This window comes from Arvicanthis niloticus, chromosome 14, assembly GCF_011762505.2.
Source record: "Arvicanthis niloticus isolate mArvNil1 chromosome 14, mArvNil1.pat.X, whole genome shotgun sequence".
Lineage (NCBI taxonomy): Eukaryota > Metazoa > Chordata > Mammalia > Rodentia > Muridae > Arvicanthis > Arvicanthis niloticus.
The window spans coordinates 41,023,700-41,046,944 of record NC_047671.1 but is presented as its reverse complement, the minus strand read 5'-3'; the positions used below and the strand labels follow the sequence as shown (position 1 = coordinate 41,046,944).

Below are 23,245 nucleotides of genomic sequence, written 5' to 3'. Positions count from 1 at the left end.
AGCTTTGTCTTTATGTGGGTCTCCTAACAATTGGCGAAGGGGTTGTCTCTGACCTTGTTGCCTGCCATTGGATCCCCTTCCCCTAAGTAGACTGTATGGCTTGGCTCTGTGAGAGGATGTGCTTAGTCCTGCTAGGACTAGATGTTCCAGAGTGGGTGGTGCCCAGGGGGGCTTCCCCTTCTCTGAGTAGGGGTGGGAGTAACGAGAGAAGGGATTTGTAAGGGTGGAATTGGGAGGAGAGGAGGAAGGGGGATTGTGATTGGGTATGAATTGAATAAAAATTAATTAAAAAAAAAGGAATTCCAGATTCTTCTTGAACTGACCACATCAGTTTTTGAAAGACTGTTCAGGGCAGGGTCCCTTCTACACCAGCCCTTTCCAGTCTTCCTACTCCATCTTTCTAAAGCCTGGTGTTTCCACAATGTATCTTTTACTGTCCATATATTTCTAGCCTACATATTAAAAATGAGTTTCCATTTGTTCTCAAACACATTTATAAGATATTTAGATTATTTCCAGTATTACAAAAAAAAATCTATTACAAAAAATTTTATTACCAAGAAATCTTTCACCAAAGGTAGATGCTGATGTGGATGTCAGGAAGTGCATGCTGACAGGAGCCTCATGTGGCTGTCTCCTTAGAGGTCTGCCAGAGTCTGACATATTCAGAGGCTGATCCTCACAGCTAACCATTGAACTGATGGGGGGGGGGGGTGGTCCCAATGGGGGAGTTAGAGAGAAGGAGCTGAAGGAGCTGAAAGGGTTTGTGGCCCCATGAGGAGAGCAACAATACCAACCAACCAGAGCTCGCACGGTCTAAATCACCAGCCTGGGAACACATAGGGAGGGACCCATGGCTCCAGCTGTACATATAGGGGAGGATGGCCTTGTTGGGCGTAGGTGGGAGAGGAGATCCTTGGTCTTATGAAGGCTGGACACCCCAAGTGTGGGGAATTCAAGGGTAGGGAGGTGGGAGTAAGGGGGTGGGTGGGGACACATCCTCATAGAGGCAGGAGGAGGGGGGATGGGATGGCAGTTCCTGGGCGGGGAGAGGATGGAGTAAGGGGATGGCATCTGAAGTGTAGGTAGAATATCCAATAAAAAGATAAATACAAAAGAAATCTTGCGGAAATATCCACACACAGATCTTTATGTAAAGTTGCTTCTTTTGATACTGTATTGAGGGTAAATAGCTACATAGCATAGTAGATGGTTGTTTGAAAAATGAGAACAATTATTTTCCAGGCATTTGACTACTCACAATTTTCAATACAATACAATACAAAATTTAAAAAATTTCAATTTTGATACAATAGTATTAGAATTAGAGAATTAGAATTAGAAATAGAATTAGAGAATTCTAGTTGCTCTATCTTTGCCAACACTTGGTATTGTCAGATCTTTTTCTTTTAGCCATTTAAATAGGGTTTTTTTTTTTTTTTCCATTCAATAGTTTTTTGTTTTTTTTTTTCTGCATTTATCGCTTAGATAGACACTGGAATTACTTGGTGATCCCTTGCAACTTCTTGAGCCTTGCTTGTAAGCAGAGAGCAGCTCTACAGCTGTGCTTTCACTAGGGTCTCTTTAGTTCACTACTCAGAGATTATCTTCCCAACTCTTCCACTTATGTAAGTCTTTAATTAGCTTTCAGAGCTAGGTGTGGTGGTATGTGCTATTAATTCCAGCACTCAGGAGACAGAGGTGGACAGATCTCTGTGATTTTATGGCCAGTCAGGGCTATGTAGCAAGACCCTGTCTTTTAAAAAAAAAATTATCTTTAGAAAGGTTGTATTCATAAGTACACTTCACTCTACTTCATCCCAATTATTTCATACCTTTAGAATACAGAAGCAGAAGTGTTGATTCTGGGGTCTCTCAGTCTAAGTTTCTAGGGAATGAGGGTTCACATCTGTAAATGAAGATGACAGGCTTTTACAAGTTCCTTTTTACTTTTAAGTTATTTGAAGTTTCTTCTTTTAGAAATTACATTTATTTTCTCTGTGCATGGTGTTTGTGTGCACACAACTCAGGAGATAACGTTTGGAAGTTGTATTTCTCTTTCTACCTTTAGGTCCTAGGGGTCAAACTAAAGTCAGCTGGCTTGGGCAGCTAGCATCTTAACCTACTGTCCCACCTGGCCGGCCCCCACTTCTTAACTTAATTAGAACAAATATATAACCATATTCTTGAATTCTTGGGAATATTCTTGCATTTTGATCACGGTATTCACCTGATAAAAGATGTGAGGTAGCCGGGAGGAATTTAGAGAAAGAAAATGAGAAAGCTCCAGGGAAGGAAAAAGAAAAAGAAAAAAAAAAATCAGATCTTTATTGTGGTCAGATAAAGGAGACAGTAACACGATCAAAATCAGGCAGCGTGAACTCGGGATTTTAGAAGACTTCCTTGAAGTTGTTTCTTATGCTAAGAAATCTGACACAATGCCTAGAATATGACACACTTTCAAAATAGAAAATTGAGCAATTCCAGGAAGGAATGTGCCTGTCTCAAAACAGGGTCAGTGAACTCTAGTACCAGGCACTAGGTGTTGATGGAGAGGGAGGAAGGAGGCGGTTTCATTGCTGGGGTAGGTGTTGAACTCGTATTTTGTGTGACCAGTGGTTTTCCAGGGAGGTGATTTTACTAACATCCCATACCTTTTAAAAACAAATGTGATTAGCATATCACGAATGCATATCAGTAAAAACAGCTTTGATTTTCCCACTGTTTGTTACAGTTTAGTGGGTGGAGTTACATTTCTAACTTTTCTTCCCGTGAAGCCCGTATATTTCCAGGTTTATTTTTAAGTGGCAGACAATTGATAATCACTAAGTCATAAATACAATCAGAGGCAAAATTCGAGAGAACCTGGCTCTGGTTACTACAACAATATATGTATTTGCTGTTGATGCTTCTCTCTCCCTCTGCATCCTTCCTCTCAGCTCCAGGTCCTGACACCTGTAGTAGAGCAGGCACAGTTAAAGCTTCCACTTTTTGTCCATCTTAATAGGTGCTGGTCCAACATCACAGGTGTCTGGTAGACAGACACCATAGGAAGAGTCACATAGTATGCACTTTTTACTCGAACTAGTCTTGTTGTCATTTGCTCACTCTAGCCTAGTTGATGCCTTATTTTCCTGTCACATGCATCTCTTTTGATACTTCCTAGCTTTCTTGGTCTTTCTCCTACACATCCCTTGACTTAGCCAGAGATTATCTTATTGCTCTGCTAAGGTGGTTACTTACTTTACTGCTTCCTCTATTCAGCCATCAGGTAATGTGTCCTTAAGATGCTTGATCCCCTTCTAGGTGGCTTTTCTGGATAAGACCCAAGAAAGTACTTGTTATAGTTCACAGTGTCCTGGTCTCCAAGTTCTACTGGGGAGCATTCATCCTTCCTTGCCTAGGACTGCCATGCATCTGGAGGTAGCAGCCCACTTCTGGCTCTGCCTCCAAAGCAGCCAGCTGTTCAGTTGCCTCTTAGGTTCTCAGTAGGTAGGAGCAGAGTCCTGACTCTGGGTCAGTTTCAGTTACTTTCAGGATGCATGAACACAAGTCTTAATTCTGTCACTTTCTGAGAGTCTCCTCTTCACTAGCTCAAGGTTAGAGCTGGGTGCCTCCTTCCAACTCCCTGATAACATTTGAGGCTTGCCAAATGCCACCCAATGCTTGCTGAAAGTTCTATTCTCTGGCTTGTGTTCTCTCCCGGGCTCTCCTGTGTCTTCCTATATTTGATCTGCTCAAAGAGAGACTCTTAATCTCAAGGTCATTTTCTTTGAAGAACTTCCTAACCTAATTTGGCATCATTTTTGCAGGGTGGATTTTGCAGCTATTCTATTTTGTTGCCTGGTGAAAAACTCTTTCAGATTCTCTTACACAAGCAATAAACAAACATAGTTAGTTCATGGGACAATCACCGACCCACAATCACAACCACAGAAAGAGAAGAAAGGGTCATGTGCACTCATTGAGTCCAGTGGTTGAACATGTGGCTCTACTAAACATTTTGATTTCTGGGTGTGCATTGTATGAAAATATTTAAGGATTGGGGCATTATAACTCTTCAAGAATTTTACTTAAGCTCTGACCAGCTCTGCTATTTACCACTTGTTCATAGGAGATGTAACCATATGGAGTTCATAAAATAATTTGGAATAAAATGTTTTATTGAATATATACAATTGATATCTTTTCTATGGAAATAGACTTTCCAAGTGCACGGATCTTGGCCACAATGAGCTCTTCCAGTCCCAGAGCATGGTGAAGCCATGATTCTAGAGTAAGACAAGAGGAAGGGGAAGACACTCTACAGTGCTGAGCCACTAAGAGGCAAACTCCCTTACTGTAATTCTGGCACCAGCTGACCACTCTAAACACAGACTTAAAGGATGCCATCATAGAATGTTCGCATAACATTTTAAGGGAAGAAAGAATGGTAGACCATCTTGTGTTCTGAAGGGTAGACAATTTCTCTCTCCACGGGCAGAAGGAGAAGGCAAAGGCACTCACTGTATGATTCTCAGATGTGGTATAGCACAATCATATTGCTGTCGCTGGCCTCTGGCCTTTGCAGTTAAGGTTGAGAGCCAAATAGTTGTGACTCGTAGGGAATTTTCTTGAACAGTTTCTATAAAATCAGGCAGGGAAGTAGTTGCAGAAAACTCATGAGGATTTCTTTTCTTTCATTTTTTTTTTGGGGGGGGAATTAAATCATGGATGTGGAAGCATCTACTGTGGGGTTGGTTTGCTACAGTTTTAGCCCTCTAAGCCCATTCACCACCAAACTCATCCTGCTTCCGCTAAGAGGGCAAGTGTCTTCCTATTGCCCGCCTTGCAACCTCCTTGAGATTCATAAACTTTGGGAAGTCATGGCAGAAGAGCTGCTGTCAAACTTCTCTTTCTGTGGTTTGTGCTCAGGATTTGGCTCTCCCTATACCCGGATATGTACTCTGTAGTGAGATATGCCTTTACCCTCGGGACTAATATGTTAGCATCTGTTCAGAGTGTTCTAGTTTCAAGGGGTGTGAACTTCCGAAGCATGGATGAACTCTTTAGGGAATCCCTCCTACAACTCCAGGTGGTTTAATCAGGGCCACCCTGTAGGCTTTTCTCCATCTTGTTAGATGTGTCCAGTCTGCCTTTTTACCACCATCCCCCAGAATCGTGCTTTTAGAGACCCAATTGGCCATTAAGATCAAGTATCCCCATCCACACATTGTATGGGAGTAGGTGACCAGAGGCTTTAAACACCATTTGTCAAGTTATATGGCTCTTAAAATTTTATTTTATTCTGCTTATCTCAGTGGAGAAAACAGCTGACTGAGTTCTCTGTTCAGTTGTATCTCCTCTCAAACACAGCAACTCAAATCACACAACAGGCAATTTTGCTGTTCTATGCAACACTGCAAAACTACTTCAAGGTCTTTTGTATATATTAATAAAATAGCAAACCCAACTGTGAGGTCGGTCTTCTGTTGTATATGACACAACTTTAAAGAAGAAGAAGAAGAAAAAGACAGAACCCCCTAGCTTCTGGTAGTTTCTAATTGGAGTGAGAACAATGACTTGTATTCAGTTTGTGATCAGGTACTAATGATAATCAACCCACCTGTAACTTATAAATGCCACCAATGTTGAGTATGACTTGCCAGGCTGGAATACGACGGGAGCATGGGTGATTTGTTGTCAAGTTGCTCACTGATAATATATGACATAATGTGTGAGCTCAAGTAGCAATGCAGAGTGTCATATTTTCCACACAGAGAACTGAGGCACAAGCGCCATTATGACTTGCCCAGAATGACTCAGTTGGTAGCGGAATGACCAGGCTACTGTGAAACCACAGGCTTCCTCAAGCCTGCATAAGCAAGGCTATAATAACATGAGGGAAACAGGCAGGACAAACAGGCTGGTTGCTAATTATAGCTTTGTCAGTAAAGTTTGGACACCGCAATGGGCTGTCTGTGAGATGGTTCACTCTTTTTTTTTTTTTTTTTTTTTTTTTTTTTTTTTTTGGTGAGAGGGTTCTGAATGTCTCAACTACTTGTGTGTCCCTCTTAGAGCTGTGTAAAAAATTTTTTTATGTAAGCAAAGAGGCTCTTTTGCAGTGGAGGAGAGATTTGCAGAGGGGAGGAATGGGTGGCACTCTCCGGGTGGTTATGTTGATTTACCTTTATTTATCTAGGAATGGTGCCTGAAGCAAGAGTCAACATATGACAAATGGTAAGGACTTCAGTTGAAAGAGAAGGTCACATTCACTATTGTCCTCTACAGCCAGGTCTCTAGGTCACTGAGTCTTGGCAAATAAAATAACAAGACTGAGGAGAAAGCTGTTTTCTGAGACCCATGCTCTTCAGACACTCAGGCAGGATGTGACTGAGGTGAACCTGACATTAGGGTTTGGTCCCTAAGCTTTCTGCCATAAATCTCCACCGTACCATGGCAGTATGCTCTTCTTTGTATTTTTCCACGGAAGTAGGAGAAGCCACAGTAGGGCTGTGGCCAATCTATCTGTAACTGAAGGACATAATGTTCAGTTGGCATGTCCCCATATGGTTTACCCCCAGAGGTATCTAAAATAGAAATGTAAGTTTTCAATTAGAAAGAAGAGAAACATTTGAGAAAAGAAAAAAAAAAAAAAAAAAAAAAAAAAACAAAGACATTCTTCAGACTGGCTTACCCATTGGTGACAGATGAAAGCAACAGACTATTCTCAAAGAAGTCATCCTGGCTTTCCAGACCAACAGTCCATGTTTATGTTTGTTCCTATTTTGCTTATAAGAGGTTTATGGTGCAACAGAAATTATTTTGAGGGTGCACATTACAGAGATCCTTTTTCATTTTAGGTCTTACAAGAACCCTAAGATGCAGTAGGAAGTGGAGTCTTTCTCTCTCTCTCTCTCTCTCTGTGTGTGTGTGTGTGTGTGTATGTGTGTGTGTGTGTGTGTATTTGCTTCCATTGATCTAAGACAAAAAAGTTGAATAATTTTCCCCCAAAATGTATTTCAGAGCCCTGATAGCAACTCAAATGGAACCAACATTTGCCAGGCTTGTTTTCCCCTGTTTTGATGAGCCAGCTCTAAAGGCAACTTTCAATATTACAATTATCCATCATCCTGGGTATGTGGCTCTTTCCAATATGCCCCAGCTAGGTAAGTAATGCTTCCTGTCATTGTATAAACATGAAAACATTAGCCTTATGTCAGCTTCTCTAGGCAGTATGTCAGTAGCCTTCATCCATTGTAACTGTGGAGAGCACTCACACGAGACAAGTGTTGACCCTTACACTTAGAGAAGATCAATCCCTATTCTTTCTGTATGGGAAGCTGGGGACATGATACCATCTCTACACACTGACAGTTTACCTGCACATTAATTAGTGTTCCTACTATGGGTCTTATTGATAAGGGGCTGGTGCCTTTGGTCTGAACTGAGACATAGATGAGTTTTATTTACCTTGGGTGACTTTCTTATATTGACCTGCATTGATTTCTAACTTTTAAAGATCCAGAGATATTATATAAAAATCTAGCTCTATGTAACTCTCAGACTCAATTAACACTGGACTCTCAGCATTTATAGGACTTTCATGAATGAAGGCCGAAAAGGGATAGCTGCTTGCAGACTGGAGCTGAGCCACCATAAATTGCCTCAGTCTTGCTGTTACTATATACTATCCCATAACACATCAGCCAGCCCTCACCAATGTCTGAGTTTGTGATTTCAAAGTTAGGTTCCAGGACACTGCTGACCTCTCTGAAACCTGCTAAAGGTGGAATTGCAGTTTCTGATTCATTTTGGACTCAGACAGCTCAAGGTTCAATTCTATGTGAAAAGTGGTCTCCACTAGAAACCAGAAGAAGGTGGAAAGAGGTTGTAGATTGGGTGGACAGTTACAATGCTCATGGGTTGGATATTTAGTTAAGCTCTCAACACTCAAGATGCCGATTCCAGCCTAAGATCCTGTCCTTGTGTCCTTCAAATGTACTCTTTATTTGTTTAAAAATTATTATAACAATTCTTCTACACATTTATGCGATAGAGCGTGGTGATTTGGTTCATATGTGTGGTAGGTAATGATAATACTGGAGTAGCTATCATTACAAGAGAAACTACTTGCCAGGCAGTGGTGGTGCACGCCTTTAATCCCAGCACTTGGGAGGCAGAGGCAGGTGGATTTCTGAGTTCAAGGCCAGCCTGGTCTACAGAGTGAGTTCCAGGACAGCCAGGGCTACACAGAGAAACCCTGTCTCGAAAAACAACACAACATAACAAACAAAGAAAAACTACTTGAAAATAGTTTTGGGGACTTGGGAGATGGCCCAGTGAGTAAATGCTTGCCATGAAAGCATGAGGATCTGAGTTTGATTTCCGGCACCCATGTTAAAAAGCCTGTAATCTCGTTGTTGGGGAGGCAGAGACAGGGGGCTCCCCAAGGGCTCGCTGAACTGGGGAACTCCAGGTTCAGTGAAAGTCCTTGTCTCAAAAGACAAAATGGGGAACAACTGGGCAAGATGCTCAGTGCTGACCTCTGTAAACATGTGCACACACACACACACACACACACACCATGTACATGCACAAATGTTTTTAAATAGCATAAGAATTTTTCATATTTTTGTGTCATAGTGTGGTTATTTCAGGGCAATTAACATTTTTATCTCTTTATTGCTAACTTTGTGTTTGGATCCTGGGATGACGATGGTTCACAGTAACCTGATGGAGTGTTGACGGCTTAGAGAGAGGAAACTCAATCTTCTAGACTACAGGAAATGACTAGGAAGGAATGGCTTGTTGACAACTGTTTTGGTAAGTTATTTCTAGGTTGCATATCATCCAGGTTTACAGAGATTTGGACTAAAATATCCCCCCAGGTCAGTCTGAAAGAACGGATGTGAATGGAAGCAGATGGAATGTCACTACCTTCCACACCACGCCCCGCATGCCAACCTACCTCGTTGCACTTGTTGTGTGTGACTTCGACCATGTCAGCAGAACTGAGAGAGGCAAGGAGGTGAGTAGGGAAGACCCTGCAGATAAGGACCAAGATGCTGGCTGGATGTTGTTTACCTAGTGTACCATGTATCTATAACCTACTGTCATGTCCCACTTCCCCCTGCCAAATTCTATGGAAATGTGGTTTTGCAGAATGCGATGTAACAAATTGGGTGTTGTAGCATGTACTTGTAATCCCAGTACCTGAGAGAGAGGTCATGAGTTTGAGGCTAACCTGGGCTATATAGTGAGATTCTGTTTCCTCCCTTTTCACTAAATTAAAAAAAAAAATGTGTGTGTGTGTGTGTGTGTGTGTGTGCGCGCACACATGCAGTCTTCAAGGCAGATTCTAAGTACTCACTTCCTGTTCCTGCTTTCTTAGACAGAAGGACTGAACAGAGTGGCTGGACTAGCCCTGGGAGATACGCTGCCTGCTGGGCCAGATTTGAAATGTTTAGCAACCAGGATGGGCCCAATAAAAGTAGACACTAGCCTTAGCCAGGTGCAACTGTTGTCACTGGAGTGGCGTGTGCAGGTTCACCGTCATTCCTATTTGTGAGCTAGGCTCTGTGGGTGTCCCACAGCTCTGGGTATATAATACTTCTCCAGAGTCATGTAAAATGAGGTGAGCTTTGCCCTGAAGTTCTTAGTTTGTCTAGTTGTATTCTCATAGTGGAGTATCATGGTTGCCATGACGGTGTTTCCCATACTTGCTTACTCCCTATTATGGAGTATGGGGGTAACTAAGGCCAATGGCGTATGCCTAGTTCTTTCTGATTTTCTTGGCTTCGCTGGGTGAGAAAGGTCGTGCTGTGCAGCTAACTAAGCATCCCTCGGGCTGGCCTGAGATCTTCCAGACACATACCATTGACATATGGAGACAAGACAGCTGGTGGTGAGCCAAGCTCATCATGGGAGGAGAAAAAGCCAAAGCTCTACTCCAGTACTCCTAATCTAATGAATCACGAATACAGAATTGGATGCAAACAGCAGCTTATCATCATCCTGAGCCGCTGGCTCCTAGCTCTGTTTCTCTTGCTGAATAGTTACTAGAAGGACCTTGACACTCACAGATGTAACGCTAGCCCAATACCAAATCATAGCATATATCAGTGGATCTGCGAAGGCATGATCTAGAAGCATGGTTTGAACCTGGCAAGAAGAAGCAGACCTATTTCTCACAGCTGAGAGACCCAGGGTGGTCCCTCACACCCACACCAAATAGCCTGTAATCCTCTTCTCGATCAGCAATTCTTATGAAATGATAAAATCAGTTTGTTCCCAAATGTGGAGAATGCCTACGATAACGGATGCCAGTTGCCATAGAGACAAAGAGGAGCAAGAGAAAGTAATGCTCTTGGACAGAAAATGACATTTTGGGTTGAGTTTATCATGGCTGTGCTTGGCCATGGCTGGACACTACAAAGTGAGTCAATCTATTGTGTGTTTTCTGAGTGAAACAAAGTGCAAGCTTGGAATAGTGTCCAGCTTATCCCCAAATTACTCATTCAGTAAGACAGCGTGGTTATATAATGCAAGGGGATAAACAGACGATACACATAGGGCTGGAAATGGCTAACCTGGTAGAGCTGGAGAACACGGGTACGTGCAAAGCAATACTGTCTGGTTTCTAGAACTCCCACGTCCAGCAAGGGCTATCAGAACACACAAATGGGCAGATGTGATTTTCAAGGAACTTTACTGCTACATCTAAAATGGTCCTTATTGGCCTGAGTTTCTTGTTCCCTACTAGGGGATACAGCCCCCCTCCCAATCCAATATGAAATTTCCATCATTTGTCCTGCTTTGGGCATACAGCATGGTCATTTGTGGGAGGAGATAAAACTGGAAGTTTTATGAACATGAAAGGAATCATTGATGATGCTATTATTTTGCAAAACACAGATTGTATTCAATCACACATTTTTAAAGATTTTTTATTACTTTTTATTATTTAATATTTTTATACAATATATTTTAATTATAATCTTTCTCCACTCCCATTTAAAAAAATATATTTCTCGGTCAGCACCGCGATCTTGTGGAACAAAACCAACCCTTGGCTGGGTGCACCCTCTATGGAGGTCTCTGGCCAGTATTGCTTCCACCTGACCTCAAACATGGGGACTATCTTTGAAAACCTCTTCAAGGGCCAATTCGGCAAAATAGAAATGCACATTCTCATGGTGGGCCTGGATGCGGCAGGGAAGACAACAATTCTGTAGGAACTGAAGCTGGCAATATTGTGTCCACAATTCCTACTGTTGGTTTCACCGTGGAGACAGTTGAGTACGAGAATATCAGCTTCATTGTGTAGGATATGGGTGGCTGGGACAAGATCAGCCACTTCTTCCAGAACACCCAAGGCCTATCTTCATAGTAGATGGCAATGACAGAGAGCGTGTGGGAGTGAGGCCTCTGATGATCTCACGAGAATGCTAGCCAAAGATGACCTCCAGGATGCCGCTGAGTTTGCCAACAAGCAGGAGCTCCCAATGCCACAAATGCAGCCTAAATCACAGACTGTACACCACAGAACTAGGGGCACCTGTGCCACCAGAGGGGACTAGCTGACCAATCAGCTCCGGAACCAGGAGTGAACTACGCCCCTCTCTCCCCCTTACTTCCTCTTCTTTGTCCTCCCTTTTCCTCTCTCACGTGGGTGGTGAACTTGCGACTCTGTGGTTCTGAGTGCCAGAAGCTGTCTTTATGGGTTGGTCACAGTGTGCATCCCACCATACTGTTTATGTACCGACACAGCATGCAGCCAGATTTATATTTAATGTAAATAGTTTCTGTTTCCACTGAGGCAGTTTCTGGTACTCCTATGCAATATTACCCCCCCCCCTTTTTTTTTTAACTAAAAAAAAAAGAGATTCAATTCATTGTCAGTACTGAGAAGGATTTGAGTTGTAGAAGCACCTGGCCTCTGGGAGCCATTGAGTTGTAGATTGATGTCCATATCTATTTGATGGTTGTTTTTTAACCCAAACTCAGTGCATTTAAAAAAATAGTTAAAAAAAATACAGGACAAGAACACTTGAACACACAGAACAGACACAATGCCTAATGTAGGTTGTGCATTTATGGCCTGAATGCTAGTCCTTCAGATCACCTGTTACCCTGTGGGAACGACAGAGAAGGTGACAAACAAACTACCATCCACCGTATGGTCCCCCCAAGACTCACCTGTCTTTAGGTCATCTGCATTCCATAGCATTGTGCCTGTACTACGTGCTCACATGGTCAGGGAACACACTGATGGTGTGCAGGGCCTGGCCTATACTTGGTGTGCAGCTGTGTCAGATGCAGGTTTTCATACCCAGCTTATTCTTGGATGTGTGGAGAGGAGGCCTGGGACTCACCAGCAAGAGTGAATGCAAACTGGGAGGGTCGGTCCAGTCCAGAGCCATGATCTGGAACATCCCCAACTCCATGTGTAAAGTACCTTCCTCCCTCAGCCTGCAAGGGTCTGAGCTGCCATCAAAAACCAACTTTTTTCTTTTTTTGTTAGGTTTATCTTGGGGAAATCTCAGAACTGGTTTATTTGGCATTGTGGAGCCTTTTATCAGTTTTAATACCCAATTAGTAATCAGCTGTATTTGTTTTCAGTTTTCATTTTGACAAGCACTATTGTTATAGCTATTAGAATAAGTTCTCTTAACTATTTTAAAACATTTCTCAGCCATTCATATCCCATCTTTTGAGAACTCTCAAATTCTGTGCCCCATTTAAAAATTGAGTTGTTTTCTTGATGTTCTGTATACTAAGTTCTTTGTATATTTTAGATATCAGCCCTGTGTCAGATGTATAATTAGCAAATATTTTTTCCTATTCTGTAGGCTGCTGCTTTACTCAAAAGGAATGATTATGTCCTTTCTATACAGAAGCTTTTGAGCTTCATGAGGGTCCATTTATTAATTGTTGGTCTTAATATCTATGTTACCAGTGTCCTGTTCAGAAATCTCTTCTTGTGCCAATAAGTTCAAGCCTATTCCTTTTTTTTCCAATGAGATTCCTGGTATCTTGTCTTATGTTGATATTCTTGATCCATTTGAATTGAGTTTTGTGCAGGATGATGAATAGGGGCCTATTTTCTTTCTTGTACATACAGCTTCCAGCTTGACCAGCAATTCTAAATTTTCCAAGTAAAAGCTAAGGTTACATATTTTCGGAAAGGGGAGGGAAGTCAGTTAATGCTTTGCCTTCTGGGATTTTCTCAGCGTGTATATGAGCCTAAATGTTATAAGCACTGTCTTGGCTGCTATTTTTTTTACTGTGACAAAAACACCATAACCAATAGGAGAACAGCTGGGCATTCACATCTGCATCTGTAAGCAGGAGGCAAAGACCGAACACTGGGAATGTTGCCAGTCTGTTGAAACATCAAATCCCATCCCATAGTGACACATTTCAACAAGCCACACCTCCTAATCCTTCCCAAACAGTTCTACCAATTAGGGACCAAATATTCAAACATATGAGACTGTGGGGGCCAGTCTCCAACCACCACAGGCACTAGCTTCTTCTGAAGCTATAAGGCTTCAGTTCAGCAGTACCAGGGCGTTGGAATGGACAGGGTGTCACTTTTCAAAAGCCCAATATTGCTCTATGTAATTATTGCTTGTTTAACTTAGATACGTGTCTGGGGCCGGAAAGAGGATATTGCAAATGGATATCTAGACTTTGCTGCAAACATCACAGGTCCCGTCTTCTCAATTCTGGAGGATTTGTTTAATATCAGCTATCCGCTTCCGAAAACAGGTAAGGCATTTAAAGGATCTAAATGCACTGTATTTCTATTTTGCAGACCCCAAGTTGAGATTACACAGTAGGATAATGAGCCTTTGAGGGAGTATTGGAGCCATTTAGATTTTATTTTGGAGTTAGCCTCATGACCATTCATCATGGTGTTTGATACCTTTCAAAACTCAAAGATCTGTTTGTGCTTTCTCTGCCTGGGGCTATGTATCTTGTGGTCAAGACCTTTTGCATGTCAGCTCCCTCGTGGGTGTCCAGCTCCTTCTCCAGATTGGACTAAAACTCTCTTACTTATTGCTTTTCTCTGTGACGGGATGGTTCTTTACAGTGCCTGGCCCTGAATGTTTTCAGCTAGTGAGCTTGTATGACGTCCTCCAGTGTCTTCTCATAAGATTTTAGGTATTGTTTAGTTGTGACTCATTGACCTAGTACTTGTGGTTCCATCTGTAGATTTCCTCATAAAAATTAGAATCATGTGTGAATGTAATATGATCCTCGAGGACTTATGTAAATACTTTATCTCTCATAGAGCTGGATGGTATATCTGTAAAGGCCTGTGAGCTGTTCAGCTCAGAAATTTATTCAATGTGGTTTTTCTTCTCTTCAAATTGTTTGTGTATCATGTAAATTGATTTTGTTCTTTCATCGTGTTTCTGAAATCCTGGGAACACTATACTCTGCTATCCAGGCAGATGGCAGAAAAAGGCGGGGAGGAAATATTTGGGCCGTGATGCTCCTCAGAGTCGCTGCTGCTCGAGCATTTTAGTTTAGGGGGAATAAAGATCGAAGGGCTGAGAGCAGCCTAAGCCAGGTCAGAGACCCCAGTTTGCCTGTCACATAAGGAGCTGGAGACAGCAGCCTTGCAAACCAACTTCCCAGATCTCCCATGCTATAAGTGCTTAAGGTAGCTTGTTCTTGCCCGGTATAAAAAAAAAAAAAAAAACAAAAAAAAAAACAAACAAACAAAAAAACAAACCCCACCACCACTATCTTCAACAACAACAAAAAACTTTTATGCTCATTAGGTGAGGAGTCCAGAGTCACCCTTGTTCTTGCATGACATCCTGTCCACTCAAGGAGACATTTTACTCTCTTCCCTCCCCCCAGCCACTTACTGCCCCCCACTCCTACTTCCCCATGACATATATCATCAGCATCCTGACCTAAGTCTTTGTGTGGTGTCACCCTCTAACATGTCCTCCTCCCATGTGAAGCCAGAATCCCTGTAGGGAAATAACTGGTCACGTTAGAGCCCTCTTTAAGACCTTCCTGCGGCTTCCTATTGCCATAAGGATGTAGTCTGAATGCAGATCATGTCTTTACAGTGATATACCAGCCTATGCCAGAGGTGGGCAGTTCCCAGCTATGATTGGTGCCTAGCAGTTTCTGTAATCTTTATCCTCCAGGCTCTTTACACCTTGTGCGATTTTCACTACTTGGGGTGTTTTTAGCTTAACTGGATGATTCTGCCTTTTCTGTTTGTCAACTCAGACAAAGGAGGATTGATGAATAATTTCGAGGATAGAGATATAGTAACACAATAGAATAATATACAGCGATGAAAATGAAGCACCTTTTATAAAGTTTAAAACGCAAATGTGACTTTACATCATGAGACAAAATAGAATAAATAATCTATTCAAAACAGAGGAATAGTGAATACAAAAAATAGTGAATACAAAAAGTAGTGAATACAAAATGTGATGGAAAACAGTGCATAAGTTGAAAACCTTCCCAGCCAGTTGGAAAGGGTTAAGTGTTAGATCCAAGGTTACTTTTTTTTGTTATTTTGAAACAGTTAAATGTATAAAATAGTGCAGGATCATGTGGGAATTGATGATGATAATTTGTTTCTTAAAACCCCAACGACTTTGCTTAATTAAATTGTACCCATTTGAACTTTAAGAATGTTTTTTAAAATAGTCAAATAGTCATAGGAATGGGGCTAGCAAGATGGTTCAGTGGATAAATGTCTGGCTACTTAGCCTGACAACCCAGGTTCAGCCTCTAGGATCCACAGAGCAGAAGAGGACTGACTCCCATGGACTGTCTTCTTATCTTCACATGCTTGATATCATACACACACACACACACACACACACACACACACACACACACACACACGGGGGGGGGGTAGGGAAGAAGGGAGGGAGGGGAGGGGGAAAGGGAGAGAGAGAAGCATGAGAAGCATGCACAGAGAGAGACACAAACATGCAAACACACACACAAGTAGAAAGATATGACTTCAAGAAAATTTAAATTTAGGCATTAGCATCTGTAAGAAATGGTTTCTTACAGATCTCAGGGCCAGACTCTAAGTGTTGATAGAATCCATCGTTTGATAGTGGGTTTCCTGAGATAGTAAGCAGGGTCAGTTAGCAGAGGAAGTCTTGGGTCAGCAAAAGCAATCAAGGGAGTGTATGAGTTTGCAGTGGGGTGGGTGTGGGGAGGAGCAGTTGAGAGGATGGGCAATGTCACCTGAGGCTAAGTCCAATGCATGTTCTGAGGCACGTGTGCCATGGAGCCTTGAAAGAACCAGGGCACAGTGGTGGGCCACTCTTCATGGATTTAGCTCATTTTGTCTTCTTATTGTTGACCTTTGAGAACTTTCTAGATTTTGAGCCTGAGTCTGTTATTAGAAGTATGTGATCTTTATGTGACTTTCATACAGCTGTAATAACTTATTTTATGGTTTCTACCTTCAGTGTTAGGTTTCTTAAAACTATTTTCTCTTTACTCAGATTACACATTTTCTCTTTATTTTCTCTTATGGCTTTACTTGGACATTGTCTTAGACAAGATGATTTAATTTTTTTTTCCTACTTAAACCCACTTAGATATAATTGCCTTGCCTGCTTTTTTCAACGGTGCAATGGAAAACTGGGGACTGTTGATATTTGACGAGGAATCCTTGCTCCTGGAACCGGAGGATGAGTTGACAGGCAAAAGAGCCACCATCTTGAGTATCATCTCCCATGAGGTTGGGCACCAGGTGTGTGGTGAAATATTCTTATTTCACAGGGAGGTATTTTCCAGCTGTTTCCCTCAAAGCCGCAAAACCTAGAAATGCCAGCCACATGTCAAATGTGGGTGAATAAAGGGGCATCTCTTGAAATGTGTAACTGTGCATAAAACAAGGGTCTGTGTGGTGTCAGTCCAGCTGAGTCTGAGCCGTTGAGGTGTCGAGAACCTGTTTAATTTTATTCTGGGAAGAGATTTGATGGATGGATGTTAGTGAGGAGCATATGAGGGCTACAGCTGCATCCACAAAAGCTGTAACCAGGACACATTATCATGTCCGTGTGCCTCGTCTTGTGATGGTAAAAGTCTAGACATTTGACTTGATGGAGAGTCTCACACCTACATTTTAGTCTCTGGTCCATTAACACAAATGTGCCAAGCAAGAAATAACCTTAAGTACGACAGTGCTATTTTCTTCCATTTGTGTGACTCCACAAGTTTTAGAAAGGACAAAATAACACCCTGGTTACACAGCCCACCTACTCCCATGAGTTTGGATCAGTTGTCTGAAGTGTCGTTTCTTATTATTACCTAAATGACATGTTTAAAAACACAAGGTGCTAACAACTGTGGTAAGAATTTAGTTAGATACCAGGACATGAATTTATTGGTTTGGGGAGCTGTATTTTTCTTTCCAAAGATATTTATGCATCTTCCTGCCCAGTTTATCTCGAATAAAGTAACGCAGCCGCAACACATTACAGAGCATCCCCTCGCCTGAGTGATTTATATGCGGTGCGTCTCAAATCACAATCTAAAGCACAACATCTACTTACAGCAAAGTCATGGCTACAGTATAAGGTGCCTAAGTAGCATGGGTGAGAGCCTCGCTTCACTCTTAGCTTCACTGACCGAGCACAGCTCGTGGGCAAGGCCAGCAGTTTATGTGTTCAGCTCGCCAGCCTTGTACTTACATGTCAGTTTGAAAGCAAACACTGCTTCCAGTTACCAGAGGTGAGGCAGTCATTTCTGAGAAGTGAATAGCTAAACGTGTACATGTTTTTGGCATCGCGCTTCCTTGATGTGTATTTGCAATAAAGATAACTTAAATTTCAGAAATATCTTCTTCTCTCTCACATCTCCAAAAGTGGTTTGGAAACCTGGTGACCATGAGTTGGTGGAACAATGTCTGGCTCAATGAGGGCTTTGCATCTTATTTTGAACTTGAACTAACTAACTACTTCTATCCTAAAGTTCCAACGGTAAGTAATTTAAACATTGTCCCTTAGTTATAAAAATAACGTACAGTCGTTTTTAAAAATCTTTTTAATAGAACACAGACAAAGCTAACAACTACTAAATTACTAAAACTCTCATCAAAGGTGAGTCATGTTGCCTTTAATGTTTTTTCTTACAAGCTTTTTACTTACTATTTTTGTTTAATTAAGATTTATACCCAAACTGCTTTTGACTTAAAAAAAAATTGGTATTTATTTTCTTTATTTATGTATTATTGTGTGTGGCAGGCTGCATATACCAAAGTATACACATGGAGGACAGGGAGTGGGAGTCCATTCTCTCCTTCCAACCTGTGGGTGTGAGGGCTCAAACTCAGGTCATTAGCCTTATGGGCAAGTGTCATTTACCTGCTGAACCACATGGTCAACTGTGTAGGGAAATTTCTAATGCTGCTATGGCAGGTGGCAGGTGGCAGGTGGCTGGTGTGGCTGGTGGGCTGGTGTGGCAGGTGGCTGATATGGCAGGTGGCTGGTATGGCAGGTGGCTGATATGGCAGGTGGCTGGTGTGGCAGGTGGCTGGTGTGGCAGGTGGCTGGTGTGGCAGGTGGCTGGTGTGGCAGGCTGCTGGTGTGGCAGGTAGCTGGTGTGGCAAGCGGCTGGTGTGGCAAGCGGCTGGTGTGGCATGTGGGTTAGAAGGTAAAGGCACTTGCTGTGTGAGCCTGACAACCTGCTTTTGATTTCCAGAAGCCACCATAAAGGTGGAAGAAAAGACCCATCTCTGCACTCCCACACTCACCATGCCTAACAGAGTAATTTTAAAAAGTTTCTAACGTGTCTTCATTCCATATGACACCGAGGACACTTCTATATATCAGTAAATACACTTGGAATTTTCCTGCACTTGTGAGTCCACAATGTCTGGAAAGTGCTGAGGTAGAGCAGCCGCTTAACCAAGTCCCACGCCATCCCTCTGCCCTTTCCACAGGACCTGGATTATGCTCCCTCCCTAGCCCATCACTCCTTCCTTCTTCCTTCTCAGAGCAGCACAGGTCCTGTTGTGCTGGAAGGAAGTTTGGATGTAACTCTATAGACCAGGAGAATGGAGCGTTCAGAGCTTAGGTGACTCCCTAAGATCACTTCCTAACTGGGACACAGTTGGCTTTGAAAACGCATTGTCGGATCATTTTTAAATAAGTTGAGCATTCATTAGATCCAAAGAGGTTGACATTTAGATCCAATTAAATGATATGTTTTTTTTTTTTCTTTAAATGTCATTGCAGTTGACTTCTGAAGTGTTAGGAAGGCAAAGACCAAAAGGAAGGCTGTTCCTCAGCACTTGCAAAGGTCCTGGGTCTAAGGAAAAGGTAGAAAAGTCTGATAGCTGAAAGCCAGTGTCGGTGTACCTACTATCTAGCTTAGGATATTACCTATTATTGTCTAGATTCTCTAGAGTGGGTTAATTAAGGTGGAGAGATCCACCTTAACTATGTGCAATATCGTGGCCTAGGGGCCCGATTGAATTAAGCAGAGAAAGTAAAGTGAACATGAACATCTATTGCTCTCTGCTTCCCGACTGTACAGGAAATGCCAGCTATCTCAGCTCCTGCTGCTATAATATCTCAGCCATGATGAACTCCACTCTGGAACCATACACCAAAGCAATCACATTCTTTCTCACCTGGCTTTTGGCAGTATAGTTTTTTTGTTTGTTTGTTTTTTACCGTAACAAGACAAATAGCTATAAATATGAACCCAATTAATGGTCTTGCTAATCAAAACTAAAGCTAGGAGTACAAAAGAGTTGATCGGAAGGTTAACAGGTGGAAGTAGAGCAGAATTTGAATGTTTACCTGATATTGATGTAGCGAGTGACATGAGACAGTCAACTTGGAATTCCAAGAAGTCAGGATTTTAGGCTTCATGAGGCTGCCAAGGGGCTGGTCCATCACCAGAGTGCAGAACAATGTCTCTCCTAATCTCTGCTGTTTTTTTTTTTTTTTTTTTCCCATCCAAGATTCCTCCTTGGCTGTAAATTAGTTTTCTTTCTAGCTTCACATCAGAGAGAAATTGTTCTTGCCATGTGGCCGAGGGAAAGCCGGTGTCTTAGACAGTCCTGTAGCTCTCAGTACAGTATAATGAACTGCTGTCTCAGAACACAGGAACTGCAAACACTTGTACATAGTCTGTGGATTTCTTTCCAGCTGTAAGTTTTTATGTCCACATTCATGTCAACTTATAAACCTAGTGTGCGTTTTTTTCTGGGTATGCACAGAGAATGCTAATCAATTTTAAGGAGCCACTGATTGACTGCCAATACAACCTAGTGGATTGGTTCTATGAAGAGACGGTGCTGGGAACTTACCCTCATGAAACATACATGGCTCCTAGGGATCACACTCTGTTGTAATCAACTTCTTAAAATTCTAAATAAAAGGCAGAGAACAGGAAGGGAGATGGTTTATAGTTTTGTTACTCAAGGAATTCTGATGTTTGAGGAATATTGGGGTTCAGACATTTCCCTGTTTCAATGTGAGTTTTACAAGCTATCTCAGGAGTGCTGGATTTTGTATTTCTGTAACCCTTGGAAGTTAACGTGGCTCAATCTTTTCCTTTATAGAATATGATCTTTTATTTTACGGTTTTACATGGTATCCTCAGAGAAGATCATGCCCTGGAATCTAGAGCTGTGTCCACTCCAGTGGGGAATTTCACAGATACAAGAGATATAAAGAAACTCTTCAACTTATATACTTATGAGAAGGTACAAGCACATTCTTGTTTTCTTCTGTTCTCATTCAGAGAGTTGTGTAGAAAGGGTTCCAGGGACTATAAAGTGCTACATACTTAAAAGTATGGATTAAAGTAACTTTAATTTTATTGATTAATAGATGTCAGAAAATGCCTTAAAGTCAGAGTTCACTTAGGAAATATTATTATTGAGGTCATGTTAGATAGATATTGGGTACTCGACCAACTCAGCCATCTCCCCAGATCCAAACTTGTTTTGTAGAATTTTATTCTTACACGCAATATCATAATTTAAAAGGTTTTGTATACCCCAACTCTTTGTGTGTGTGTGTGTGTGTGTGTGTATGTGTGTGTGTTGTGTGTGTGTGTGTGTGTGTGTTTCTGAGACAGGGTTTCTTTGTGTAGCCCTGGCCGTCCTGGAACTCACTCTGTAGACCAGGCTGGCCTCGAACTCAGAAATCCACCTGCCTCTGCCTCCCAAGTGCTGGGATTAAAGGCGTGCGCCACCACTGCCTGGCTGTACCCCAACTCTTTACATATAGGACATTTGGTCACTCTTTACTTGCTACTTAGCAATGGTCTACTATTTTATTAACATAGCTGGGGCTAATTGGAACAGGAAATTCAAGGACAAATTGCAATCAGAAGCCTAGCGTGCAACAGCTATATTTTTATAAAAATAGAGTGTGTCCATGTGTAAACACTGAATTTTGTTCAGCTCACGACAGCTCTGTGTGTCCTAGGGAGCGTGTATGGCCTGGATGCTTGCCAATTTCCTGAGCCAGCCCTTGTTTGTCAATGCCCTTAAGGTGAGTTGCTAAGAGAATGACCCGAGTAGCATCAGACATAAATTGAGTGGACATGTTACTGCTTTAACCTCAGTTCCTCTGCTTTCACAGTCTTATTTGGAGACGTTTTCTTACTCAAATGCTGAGCAAGATGATCTATGGAGACATATTCAAATGGTAATTGTCCTTCTTTAAGACACTTTCTTGCTGAGTAATTTTGTCTAATACAGTCCAAGATGGGAGGTGGGGATGTAAGTGAATGACTAGACCACAGGAACATGAATTTTCCCTATTTATAAAAACACTTTTAGGTATAAGGTATTTCTTTAGTGTTCTTTGAATTTCTATGCCCTAAGCAGAGGGTGGCTATCATGCCCATAAACATGTGCTTAATGAATAAATGGATGGCTGAATAAAGAACCATTCATATTGTCAGTGCTCTGTGTTTGTTGTCCTGTATTTATATATCCAACCCATCCCAGATGAGAACTAGAAAATGTTCTGTTCATACTAAACATATATAGTCTTTTCTAGGGCCATTATTCCTCAAACAATACAATGTAATGAATATATGTTCTCATACCATTTTCAGTGTATTATGAATCATCTGTAGATGATTTGCGATTCATGTACGTGACTTTTGTTTGCTTGTTTTTTTTTTTGTTTTTTTTGTTTTTTTGAGACAGGATTTCTCTGAATAGTCCTGGCGTACACGACTTGGATAGTACATACTGGTCTATTTTATATAAGAGGCATCAGCATCCGTGGATTCTATACCCATGGGTGTGCTGAAAAAAAAATTCCCTCTCAGATACCAGAGGAAAGCTCTGTAGAGATAAACAGTTGCGGATATCAAACACCAGGGATTAGTATATTTATCAGGAAGAGGCTGAGTGTTTCTTATCTTTGGGGAAGACTGCTGCTTCACGAGGTTTTGCTGATAAACCATGTCTATTTTGTGATGATTTTTTTAACTAGGCTGTAGATGAGCAGAGTATAATTCATTTGCCAGCAACGGTAAAAGGCATAATGGACAGCTGGACACACCAAGGTGGCTTTCCTGTCATCACATTAAATGTGTCTACAGGTGTTGTTAAACAAGAGCCATTTTATCTTGAAAAGGGTGAAAATCAGACTCTTCTGAGCCACAAGTAGGTCATTTCGTTCTTCCATCATCACCGGGCTTGGGGTTGGGCAATGATGACATGGAAAGCGGTCAGCAGTGAGGGCGTTCATCACTTGCTGGGCACATGCCCTCCTCCTGGGTGACTCCCTGAAGGCATGGCAACTGCATGCTAAGGACTGGCGTGTGCCCCTGCCTTGGGACTTAGTGTCACCTGAGTGACCAGAGCATTGGAATTCTATGTGTTCCACATTGTCCATCAGACATAATGAATTACTCAAGATTCTGGGTGAGAGGCTAGAAGATGACATCACAGTGGCACAGCTCCCAAGAATGGAGCTGTGCCTATGTGTACACATTGTGTGGTGCACATGCATGTTTGTATACTTACAGCCATACCTTCAACTTTAAATAATGGCCTTTAGGTTTGTTTCAAATACTGACTTCCACAAAAGTCAAACTGTATGTGGGTCTTATTGAAGTCCTCTGAGCTCCAGTTGCATTGTCTGTAACACAGCCTGGGGAAATGTTGCAAAAATGCAGCCATGAGTGGTAGGTACCTTCTGGCCACCTTCTCTTCCTCATTTGTTAACGTGCAACCATTTGAGATAATTTGACTCTTACCTCTTATTGT

General features: G+C 41.9%; 1 protein-coding gene across 2 annotated transcripts in view; it reads left to right on the top strand.

Moving 5' to 3' along the window:
* Lvrn (laeverin) overlaps positions 1–23,245 on the top strand; it is a 62,537-nt gene that overhangs the window by 8,979 nt on the left and 30,313 nt on the right. For both annotated transcript variants that reach the window (XM_076912666.1, XM_034517734.2), the window contains exons 2-10: positions 7,006–7,148; positions 8,871–9,010; positions 13,629–13,755; positions 16,590–16,744; positions 17,862–17,975; positions 20,570–20,713; positions 21,444–21,509; positions 21,600–21,665; positions 22,467–22,639. In XM_076912666.1, coding sequence (XP_076768781.1) covers positions 7,006–7,148; positions 8,871–9,010; positions 13,629–13,755; positions 16,590–16,744; positions 17,862–17,975; positions 20,570–20,713; positions 21,444–21,509; positions 21,600–21,665; positions 22,467–22,639 — 1,128 coding nt within the window. The remainder of the gene's footprint in view (positions 1–7,005; positions 7,149–8,870; positions 9,011–13,628; positions 13,756–16,589; positions 16,745–17,861; positions 17,976–20,569; positions 20,714–21,443; positions 21,510–21,599; positions 21,666–22,466; positions 22,640–23,245) is intronic.